The sequence below is a fragment of the Hemitrygon akajei genome, unplaced genomic scaffold, assembly GCF_048418815.1.
Source record: "Hemitrygon akajei unplaced genomic scaffold, sHemAka1.3 Scf000071, whole genome shotgun sequence".
Lineage (NCBI taxonomy): Eukaryota > Metazoa > Chordata > Chondrichthyes > Myliobatiformes > Dasyatidae > Hemitrygon > Hemitrygon akajei.
In genome coordinates, this window is record NW_027331957.1 from 2,260,338 (window position 1) to 2,272,648 (window position 12,311).

Consider the following 12,311-nt stretch of genomic DNA (forward strand, 5'->3'; position numbering starts at 1 on the left):
CAACCAGAGACCTCGATAAGGTTGACCATTGTGACAAACTCTGTTTTGTAGAGTTTAAAAGATTAGAAAATTTTCACGAAAAAGATCATTGCAATTCCTTGTAACTGTAATACCAAGGAAAATAAATTGATTATTAACTACTTTAAAAGAGAGGTCACGAAATATTAATGTTTGTGCTTCTTTATTAATTGGAAAGAGTTCACTGTTGTGTAGGCTGAGTTTATAACCAGAAAGCCGGCTGAATTGATCAAGAAGTAAAAACATTTGGAGTAAGGAAGTGCACGGATTTCACCCAAGTGAAATTCAAGAGACTACTAGGTAAGTATATGGAGGAATTTAAGGTGGGGGGATCGTTGGGAGGCAAGGTTTAAGGTTCGGGACAACATTATGGGCCGAGGCGCCTGTACTGTGCTGTACTATTCTATATTCCATGACTATGTCCATTTGTCACGTGTGCTGAGGACGTTTCTTTCCGTGTCTCAGCGCTGGGGTGTGTGATGGGGCCGTGGAGAGAGGGATTCACATTGTGTCTGACCAAGGCAGTGTGTGATGGGGCCGTGGAGAGAGGTATTCACATTCTTTCTGACATTGTGTCTGACCAACGCAGTGTGTGATGGGACGGTGTGGATGGAGCAAGAAAATACTTAAGAAAGAAATCAGGAGGGGTAAAAGAAGACATGAGGTTGCTTTGGCAGTCAAGTTGAAGGATATTACTTTCAAGTACTTCGGGTAAAAGAGGCACGACTGATGAACGCGGAACATCGTCATATCCAGCGGGCAGCGTGTGAGCGGGACGCGGAGTGGGGGGGGGGGGGGTTGCAGAGTGATAGGGCTTTGGCTCAACGGGCTTAGGCAGAAACGGGAAAAGGCTTCCTGCGATCGTTGTTATTACTAAATTATTTATTTAGTAATAACAGTAGCATTAGAGGTATGCATCAAGGATTAGTGTTGAGCTTGGAGTGCCAGATGTGGGGACCCCCGGGACTCCCAGACTCTGCAAGAATTACATCTGCACCAGGTGCATTCATTACAAAAACGATGGGTTACACCTGAACTCCGAGGGTACTAAGATCTCAGATCGGGTCCAGAATATTCAGAGGAGAGAGGGCGAGCAGCCAGGAGTCTTGATACATTTTGCTACCAAGGACTTAGACAGAAAAAGAGAGGACGTGCTGAAGGATGATTCCTGGGAGGTAGTAAGAAAATTGAAAAGCCGGACCTCCAGAGTAATCATCTCAGGATTACTGTCTGAGCCACGCGCTAATGATTGTAACAATAGCAGAATTAAGCAGATGAATGTGTGGCTAAGTTACTGGTGCAGGGGACAGGGCTTCAAATTCTTGGATCATTGGGATCTATTTTGGGGGTGGTATGACTTATACAGAAACGATGGGTTACACCTGAACTCAAAGGGTACTAATATCCTGGCGGGATTGTTTCATATAGCGGTTAGGGAGGGTTGAAACTAACCTGGCAAGGGGAAGAAAACCAGCGTGTTAGGGTCGAAGAAGAGGAAAATAGAAATAAGTCAAAGATACTGTGCAGCAAAGATGGGAAGAAGGACAGGCAGGTGAATAGACAGGAGAGTTTGCTGTGCGATAGAAATATAGTAAAGTCGGTAACAGATACTGATCTAAATGTACTGTACTTAAATGCAGGCAGCATTGGAAATAAAGTAAATGACCTTGTTGTACAGCTACCGGTTAAAAGATAAGACATTGTGGCCATCGCCGAGTCATGGCGAAGTGATGGGTGTGATTAGGAGCTGAATGTCCAAGGATTCACAGTGTATAGGAAAGATAGGAAGGTAGGTAAAGGGAGTGGCGTGGCCCTGATGATAAGCATTGGTATCAAATCACTAGAAAGAAAGGATATAGGATCAGAAGGAGCAGAATCTTTATGCGTTGTGATAAGAAAAGGCAAGGGTAAAATGACACTAATAGCCGTTATATACAGGCCTCCAAACAGCAGCCGGGATGTGGAATACAAGTTACAGCCGGAAATTGAAAAAAAGTGTCAGAAGATAAATATCAAGATAATTATGGGGGATTTTAATATGAAAGTGGTTTGGGAAAGTCAGGAAGGTACTGGGTCTCAGGAGAGGGATTTTGTAGAATTCTTATGGGATGGCTTTTTGGAGCAGTTTGACCATAAGCTCACGAGAGGATCGGCTGTTTTGGGTCGGGTGCTGTGTAATAAGCCTGAGGTGATTAGGAAACTAGAGGTAATGGGACCCCTTGGAAGTAGTGATCATAATCTGACTGAGTGAAGTTTTAAATTTGCCCAGGAGAAGCTGGTATCAGCTGTATCGATATTACAGTGTGTTACGTATTCAGGCAACAATAAATATAGATGAGTTAGGCAAGGGTTTTTATAACAAATAACACGTTTATTAAACACTGAAACAAACCCCCTCAAAAGTAAACAAACCCAAACGTAACCGGAAAACAGCTGCTGTGCGACACATTCACAGTTCTTAATAGCGTTGCATGTTCAAACAGTTCTTAAAGCGGTATTGAAAAAAAAACAGTTCTTTAAAGCGGTATGCCGAAAGTAAACAGTTCTTTTAAAAGGAGAGACTTTTTAAGGCGATTTAAATTCTCTTCCACGTCGTTGTCCTTCGATTCCCCGGCGTCGAACTTTCCCACGAAGAATTTTATAAAATATAACGGCTTAAAGGAACTGACCTTCTTTCCACACTATTCTCAATCCTTTCTGGTCAACCCAGGGATTAACAGCGAGAATAGTCAACCAAATCCTTCCGAATGAGGATCACATAAGGTCGAACTTTCCACCTTCGAAAATCGGTTCTCCTCGATTTTTATCATCCAAACTTTTCTTCACTCTCCACCAGCAAAGAAACCGCTGGCAATGACCTTTTAAACTTTAGGCATTTTATAAAACTTCATTTTTCTACTAAACTGCGTCATCACATTAAATCACGCAGTGACATGAAGTCATCTTGGCAAATTCCGCCACGAACTGCCCCACCTGACAGGGTGGGTCTTCCTTTTATACCCTGTAAAAAAAAACCTGTCACATGACCTCTACTGGCGGGAAAATGACATCACTCCACCATCACAAGACCATTACCTCATGTCCAGTATAACTTCAACCCCAGTCACGTGACAAGGGTACGTAACAAGTGGAACAAAGGAAATTACAGTGGTATGAGAGACGAACTGGCTCAAGTTGTTTGGAAAAGTAAGCTAGATAGAGGAATGGTAGAGCAGATTTATATGGAATTCTTACAAGAAAAAAGGAATGTTGAAAGGGTTGGACAGAATAGATGTGGAAAGGTTGTTTCCGTTGGTGGTTGAGGCCTAGACAAGAAGCCACCGTCTTAGAAATAGAGGGTACCCATTTAAAGCAGAGTTGAGGAAAATTTCTTTTTGCCAGAGGGTCGTGGATTTGTGGAATTCTTTGCCACATACAGCTGTGGATGCCCAATTATTTAAGATATTTAAGGAGGAAATTAATAGGTATCTAATTAGTCCGCGTATCAAGTGATATGGGGAAAAATCCGGAAAATTTAGCTAGATAGGAGAATGGTTTAGCTCATTGTGGAGTGGCAGAGCACACTCAGTGGGTCGAATGGCCTATTTCTGCTCCTTTGTCCTGGGATCTTGTGATTCCATCATCTAAATCATTGCTATAGAGCATAAACAGAAGCGGTGACAACACCGACTCCTGGGGAACACCACCAGTCACTGGCAGCCGACCAGAAAAGGATCCTGTTATTCCCACTCACACGCCTCAACGTGATACCGACACACCGCTCACTGTAGCACCAAAACACGATTCACCGTGGCGCCGACACCCCGTTGACCATCTCTCTCAGCGTTACAGATCCGTCAGTGTCTGATTGCCTCCAATCAAAAGTACCAGAGTCTTTTGGAAAAATATCAGGATATGGACAGGACCCAGCATCAACGTCAACTGCAACTCCACGAGCTGAACGCAACCCTTAAAACCAGAAAATCCGAGATTCCCGACTGGATCCAAGGACCTGTCTCAGGAATGTTTCGGCCCTCAACAACAACGTCTCCATCCTCATAAGCAAATTGTTTGTCCTCGAAGGCAAGCGCTCCATCCTTGAAAACAAATTGTTGGTCCTGGAAAACATCCTCTCCGTCCTGAGCTCTGATATCTCTGAACAGCATCAAACGCAAACTGATCTCCGAGGCAAATTCAATGACCTCGAAATGAAGTGCAAAAATCTCAGCCAAACCAAGACTGAAATCTGCCAACTGCAGAGTAGCAGAAAGGGTGAGGTAATATTACCAATTACGCCGCACCTAATCAGAAGGCAGAGAGGGAGGGGAGGCTGTAGTCTCTGGCTGCTCACGGGAATATGCGATGAGACGTGCGGCGAGAGCGACACCTGCTGTCCGAACGCCGGCAGTGCGCAAAGGAACGGTGTGGCGGGACAGACACCTAGTGTCTGAACCCGACAGTGCGTAATTGTGGCGCCACAGGGGGAGCTTCACTCTGCCTTCACAGGACGAGCGAAGAAGCTCAAATCCCCAAAATTAGTTGCATAACAGTGTGGAGGGAGCTTCACGCTGTGTCTGACCACAAGAGTGTGTGATGGGACGGTGTGGAGGGAGCTTCACTCTGTGTCTGACCCCGGGAGTGTGTGATGCGAAGGTGTGAAGAGTTCTTCTTTCTGAATCTGACACTCAGCGGATGTAATGGACGATTCACTGTTCTTGTTCCTGATTTCCAGAGCAAACTTGTTCCCAGGACTGGATCAAAAATAAAGGCCTGTGTTATTTCATATCGACGTTTGAAAGTTCTTACGAGGGGGCGAAGCAACTTTGTTCTATCTCTGATTCAAAGCTTCTTGAAATAAATTCAAACGAGGAAGAGGTATGTATCAGATGGACAGATAATATATCCAGATCAGATTGAATCTTCCTCCACACCTTCCCAACACACACACTCGGGGTTCGACACAGAGTTAATCTCCCTCCCAACGGTCCCATCTCGCACTCCCGGGGTCAGACACAGAGTGAATCTCCCTCCACACCGTCCCATCACACACTCCCGGGGTCAGACAAAGAGTGAATCTCCCTCCACACCGTCCCATCACACACTCCCGGGGTCAGACTCAGATTGAATCTGCTTCCAGACCGTCCCATCACACACACCCGGGGTCAGACACAACGTGAATCTCCCTCCCCACGGTCCTATCTCGCACTCCCGGGGTCAGACACTGAGTGAATCTCCCTCCCCACGTTCCCATCACACACTCCCGGGGTCAGACAGGGAGTGAATTTCCCTCGACACCGTCCCATCAAAATCTCCGTGTGAGACACAGAGTGACTCTCCTTACATTGTGATCGATTTCAATCATTAATGATTGCAAATTAATTTCACAGAACTTTGGAAACAACCGTGTCCGCGGCCAAGACAGTTCATACTGGATTGGAACATGCAAAGCGGGGTGAGATTTGGGGTTTTGCCTGATTTTCTAAAGAGATCGGGCAGTGACATTAATTTTGGGGACAGACACATGTCTGTGGGGGAGGCGGGTTAAGGGGAGCTTTTGGCTGCTGCCTCAATTCAGTGGTGAGAGGTGGGTCACTGCCGATATTTTGGGGACAGAAACGGGTCTATGTGGAGAGAGTAAGACAGTAGGAGTACTCTGTGGCCTGGTATCCCCGTAGGAAGAGACTGGGCAGTGCGATTAATTTGTTGCCCGGCGCAGTCTGTGTGAAGAATATGGAAAGGGGGTGTATTTCGGGGACTGTGGTCTGTAGGTCAGTGGGGAGAATATGCGTCGGTGGGAGTATTTGGGGAGGGACACAGTGGACAGGGAGTGGGATACTGCAATTAATTTTGGACTAACACGTGTCTGTGGGGTGAGATTAGGCAATACGTTTAGTTTGTGACCGACACGGGCCCTTGGTGGAGAGCGGACAGTTGGTTTAATTTGCGGACTGACATGGACCGTGGGAAGAGAGTGAGAAGTGAGAGTGTTTTGGTGATTGACACAGGTCTGTAGGGAGCAGGTTGGACAGTGGGATTATACTGGGGACAGGCACGGAGCTGATCGGTGAGAGTGGGAAGTGCAAGTATTTTGGACACAGACAGGCGGCCTTGGCAGTTATGGAGAGGGTCAGTGGGAGTATTTCGGGGAATGCGACAGGGCTGTGGGGAGAGTGGCGCAGCTGGATAAGATTGGGTACTGACACGGTTCCGTGGGGAGAGGCTGCGGCTCTGGGAGTAATTGGAGGACTGACAGGGTCCTGAGGGGAGAATATGTGATCGTGGAGTTATTTTGGGGTTATTTTGACACAGCTCTGTGGGTAGAGCGTTGGGCAAGGTATTATTCGGGGACTGTCACAGGGCTGCGGAGAATGCGTCAGTGAGAGTACTTTAGAAACTTTAACAGGTATGTGGGGAGGGAGAGGGTCAGTGGGAGTATTTTGGGGATTGACACCGATCGGTGAGGAGAGCTTGGGTCAGCGGGAGTATTTTGGGGACTGTCACCGGTCGCTGAGGAGAGATTGGTTCAGTGGGATATTTTGGGGACTGTCACCGGTCGGTGAGGAGAGATTGAGTCAGTGGGAGTATTTTGGGGACTGACACCGGTTGGTGAGGAGAGATTGAGCCTGTGGGAGTATTTTGGGGACTGTCACCGATCGATGAGGAGAGATTAAGTCAGTGGGAGGATCTTGGGGACTGACACCGGTTGGTGAGGAGAGATTGAGTCAGTGGGAGTATTTTGGGGACTGACACCGGTCGGTGAGGAGAGATTGAGTCAGTGGGAGGATCTTGGGGACTGACACCGGTTGTTAAGGAGAGATTCAGTCAGTGGGAGTATTTCGGGGACTGTCACCGGTCGGTGAGGAGAGATTGAGTCAGTGGGAGTATTTTAGAGACTGACACCGGTCGGTGAGGAGAGATTGAGTCTGTGGGAGTATTTTGGGGACTGACACCGGTGGGTGAGGAGAGATTGGGTCAGTGGGAGTATTTTGGGGACTGTCACCGATCGATGAGGAGAGATTGAGTCAGTGGGAGGATCTTGGGGACTGACACCGGTTGGTGAGGAGAGATTGAGTCTGTGGGATTATTATGGGGACTGACACCGGTCGGTGAGGAGAGATTGAGTCAGTGGGAGGATCTTGGGGACTGACACCGGTCGGTGAGGAGAGCTTGGGTCATTGGGAGTATTTTGGGGACTGACACCGGTCGGTGAGGAGAGATTGAGCCTGTGGGAGTATTTTGGGGACTGTCACCGGTCGGTGAGGAGAGATTGAGTCAGTGGGAGTATTTTGGGGACTGACACCGGTTGGTGAGGAGAGATTGAGCCTGTGGGAGTATTTTGGGGACTGTCACCGATCGATGAGGAGAGATTGAGTCAGTGGGAGGATCTTGGGGACTGACACCGGTTGGTGAGGAGAGATTGAGTCAGTGGGAGTATTTTGGGGACTGACACCGGTCGGTGAGGAGAGATTGAGTCAGTGGGAGGATCTTGGGGACTGACACCGGTTGGTGAGGAGAGATTCAGTCAGTGGGAGTATTTTGGGGACTGTCACCGGTCGGTGAGGAGAGATTGAGTCAGTGGGAGTATTTTAGAGACTGACACCGGTCGGTGAGGAGAGATTGAGTCTGTGGGAGTATTTTGGGGACTGACACCGGTGGGTGAGGAGAGATTGGGTCAGTGGGAGTATTTTGGAGACTGTCACCGTTCGATGAGGAGAGATTGAGTCAGTGGGAGGATCTTGGGGACTGACACCGGTTGGTGAGGAGAGATTGAGTCTGTGGGATTATTATGGGGACTGACACCGGTCGGTGAGGAGAGATTGAGTCAGTGGGAGGATCTTGGGGACTGACACCGGTCGGTGAGGAGAGCTTGGGTCATTGGGAGTATTTTGGGGACTGACACCGGTCGGTGAGGAGAGATTGAGCCTGTGGGAGTATTTTGGGGACTGTCACCGGTCGGTGAGGAGAGATTGAGTCAGTGGGAGTATTTTGGGGACTGACACCGGTTGGTGAGGAGAGATTGAGCCTGTGGGAGTATTTTGGGGACTGTCACCGATCGATGAGGAGAGATTGAGTCAGTGGGAGGATCTTGGGGACTGACACCGGTTGGTGAGGAGAGATTGAGTCAGTGGGAGTATTTTGGGGACTGACACCGGTCGGTGAGGAGAGATTGAGTCAGTGGGAGGATCTTGGGGACTGACACCGGTTGGTGAGGAGAGATTGAGTCAGTGGGAGTATTTTGGGGACTGTCACCGGTCGGTGAGGAGAGATTGAGTCAGTGGGAGTATTTTAGAGACTGACACCGGTCGGTGAGGAGAGATTGAGTCTGTGGGAGTATTTTGGGGACTGACACCGGTGGGTGAGGAGAGATTGGGTCAGTGGGAGTATTTTGGAGACTGTCACCGGTCGATGAGGAGAGATTGAGTCAGTGGGAGTATTTTGGGGACGGACACCGGTTGGTGAGGAGAGATTGAGCCTGTGGGAGTATTTTGGGGACTGACACCGGTCGGTGAGGAGAGACTGAGTCAGGGGGAGTATTTTGGGGACTGTCACCGGTCGATGAGGAGAGATTGAGTCAGTGGGAGTATTTTGGGGACTGTCACCGATCGATGAGGAGAGATTGAGTCAGTGGGAGGATCTTGGGGACTGACACCGGTTGGTGAGGAGAGATTGAGTCTGTGGGATTATTATGGGGACTGACACCGGTCGGTCAGGAGAGATTGAGTCAGTGGGAGGAACTTGGGGACTGACACCGGTCGGTGAGGAGAGCTTGGGTCATTGGGAGTATTTTGGGGACTGACACCGGTCGGTGAGGAGAGATTGAGTCAGTGGGAGGATCTTGGGGACTGACACCGGTCGGTGAGGAGAGATTGAGTCAGTGGGAGGATCTTGGGGACTGACACCGGTCGGTGAGGAGAGCTTGGGTCATTGGGAGTATTTTGGGGACTGACACCGGTCGGTGAGGAGAGATTGAGTCAGGGGGAGTATTTTGCGGACTGACACCGGTTGGTGAGGAGCGATTGAGCCTGTGGGAGTATTTTGGGGACTGTCACCGATCGATGAGGAGAGATTGAGTCAGTGGGAGGATCTTGGGGACTGACACCGGTTGGTGAGGAGAGATTGAGTCTGTGGGAGTATTTTGGGGACTGACACCGGTCGGTGAGGAGAGATTGAGTCAGTGGGTGGATCTTGGGGACTGACACCGGTTGGTGAGGAGAGATTGAGTCAGTGGGAGTATTTTGGGGACTGTCACCGGTCGGTGAGGAGAGATTGAGTCAGTGGGAGTATTTTAGAGACTGACACCGGTCGGTGAGGAGAGAGTGAGTCTGTGGGAGTATTTTGGGGACTGTCACCGATCGATGAGGAGAGATTGAGTCAGTGGGAGGATCTTGGGGACTGACACCGGTTGGTGAGGAGAGATTGAGTCTGTGGGATTATTATGGGGACTGACACCGGTCGGTGAGGAGAGATTGAGTCAGTGGGAGGATCTTGGGGACTGACACCGGTCGGTGAGGAGAGCTTGGGTCATTGGGAGTATTTTGGGGACTGACACCGGTCGGTGAGGAGAGATTGAGTCAGTGGGAGGATCTTGGGGACTGACACCGGTCGGTGAGGAGAGATTGAGTCAGTGGGAGGATCTTGGGGACTGACACCGGTCGGTGAGGAGAGCTTGGGTCATTGGGAGTATTTTGGGGACTGACACCGGTCGGTGAGGAGAGATTGAGTCAGGGGGAGTATTTTGCGGACTGACACCGGTTGGTGAGGAGAGATTGAGCCTGTGGGAGTATTTTGGGGACTGTCACCGATCGATGAGGAGAGATTGAGTCAGTGGGAGGATCCTGGGGACTGACACCGGTTGGTGAGGAGAGATTGAGTCTGTGGGAGTATTTTGGGGACTGACACCGGTCGGTGAGGAGAGATTGAGTCAGTGGGAGGATCTTCGGGACTGACACCGGTTGTTGAGGAGAGATTGAGTCAGTGGGAGTATTTTAGGGACTGACACCGGTCGGTGAGGAGAGAGTGAGTCTGTGGGAGTATTTTGGGGACTGACACCGGTGGGCGAGGAGAGATTGGGTCAGTGGGAGTATTTTGGGGACTGTCACCGGTCGATGAGGAGAGATTGAGTCAGTGGGAGTATTTTGGGGACTGACACCGGTTGGTGAGGAGAGATTGAGCCTGTGGGAGTATTTTGGGGACTGTCACCGGTCGATGAGGAGAGATTGAGTCAGTGGGAGTATTTTGGGGACTGTCACCGATCGATGAGGAGAGATTGAGTCAGTGGGAGGATCTTGGGGACTGACACCGGTTGGTGAGGAGAGATTGAGTCTGTGGGATTATTTTGGGGACTGACACCGGTCGGTGAGGAGAGATTGAGTCAGTGGGAGGATCCTGGGGACTGACACCGGTCGGTGAGGAGAGCTTGGGTCATTGGGAGTATTTTGGGGACTGACACCGGTCGGTGAGGAGAGATTGAGTCAGTGGGAGGATCTTGGGGACTGACACCGGTCGGTGAGGAGAGATTGAGTCAATGGGAGGATCTTGGGGACTGACACCGGTCGGTGAGGAGAGCTTGGGTCTTTGGGAGTATTTTGGGGACTGACACCGGTCGGTGAGGAGAGATTGAGTCAGGGGGAGTATTTTGCGGACTGACACCGGTTGGTGAGGAGAGATTGGGAGTATTTTGGGGATTCACAGCTGTCGGTGAGGAGAGATTGAGTCAGGGGGTGTATTCTGCGGACTGACACCGGTTGGTGAGGAGAGATTGAGTCAGTGGGAGTATTCTGCGGACTGACACCGTTTGGTGAGGAGAGATTGAGTCAGTGGGAGTATTTTGGGGACTGACACCGGTCGGTGAGGAGAGTTTGCGTCCGTGGGAGTATTTTGGGGACTGTCACCCGTCGGTGAGGAGAGCTAGGGTCAGTGGGAGTATTTTGGGGACTGACACCGGTCGGTGAGGAGAGATTGAGTCAGTGGGAGTATTTCGGGGACTGACACCGGTCGGTGAGGGGAGATTGAGTCAGTGGGAGTATTTTGGGGACGGACACCGGTCGGTGAGGAGAGCTTGAGTCAGTGGGAGTATTTTGGAGACAGTTACAGGACCTCCTGCTTGAGATGTGTTATCCCTTTTGAAACTCTTTACCCTTCCTTGACAGGAAAGTGGGCTCTAACGTCGTGTACAAGGTGAAATCGGGAAAGTTCGAATGCGGTGAATGTAAATTTAGTTGGCTTGGCAGTTGCAAAGATGATCAGCACCGTTTCATTTGTGAGAAGCCTGCACCTTTGTGCCCGGATATTCCTGAAAAGATCCGGGATTTCTGTCAAAAACCCGTGGAGCCGACTTAAATCAAGTGGCATCATTCTCTTACCCCAATTGCAGCTCTCTCCCAGACTCTGACAAACCCATCAGCTCCGCCTGTCGCCCCTACACTAATCTCCTCTCTCTACCTATGGCACTCTTACTCGGCTTCTCGCTCTCTCTTTACCCTCGTTCCTCCAAACTCGTTCTCTCTCAGAACTCCTCCACTGCCGTCTCCCCCTATTTCATCCCCATTTTCCTTCCCCTTACCTTCAGGCCTCCCGCTACCTGTATCAAAGGACTGTATTGCATGTTTACCACCTGACTAATTATCTGTAACTTATCCGCCCTGAGCTTTGTATCTTTGCTTGATCAGTGCGTCTCAATAATGCAATATTCATGTAAGATGCAAAAAGAGAATAAATACTGGAAAAATGTGGACGTGGTACTCATACATTCAAAAATATGATGCCGGAGGGGATGGAGGTGTACCAAAATCCTTGCGATTTCAGTTTCCTGTGTCTCTTCCCGATGGTAGCAATGAGCAGGAAGTTTGTACCTGAGGTGAGGGGCCTCAGTGATTGATGCCGCCTTGTCGAGCGATCGCATCTTGCAGATGTCCCCGATGCTGGGGAGAGTTGTGCCCGTGATGGAGCTGGTTGAGTCCGCATTCCTCTGCCGCCTCTGGTGACCTCGTGCGTTGTAGCCTGCACACCAGGCGATGATGCCACATGTTCCAGTGGTCACTTGCTAGTTTTCAATGAAAGACCAAATCGTCTCAAACTGCTCAATTTGTAATTACTTCTGTAACGAGAGACCTACGGTGGTGATGGGAAGAGTAGAGTATGGTCTGGAATACACTGAAACTCAGACTCGAAATAAACAGGACGGCAGTAAAGACATCTAAAGTTTATATCGCTAAGAATAGCTCTCGAATTGGATCTCCTATGGTTGAGCACTGAGTGCTCAGCACGGGGACGTCAACGACAGACTTTCCATGAAGCGATGTTGACGGGCAATA

General features: G+C 49.5%; 1 protein-coding gene across 1 annotated transcript in view; it reads left to right on the forward strand.

The window, feature by feature from the left end:
* LOC140722182 (uncharacterized) overlaps positions 1-11,337 on the forward strand; it is a 36,366-nt gene extending 25,029 nt beyond the window's left edge. Inside the window, exons 6-8 of the mRNA XM_073036973.1 lie at positions 4,730-4,872; positions 5,385-5,449; positions 11,148-11,337. Of these exons, the coding sequence (XP_072893074.1) occupies positions 4,730-4,872; positions 5,385-5,449; positions 11,148-11,337 (398 nt within the window). The remainder of the gene's footprint in view (positions 1-4,729; positions 4,873-5,384; positions 5,450-11,147) is intronic.
* Positions 11,338-12,311: the final 974 nt, after the last annotated feature.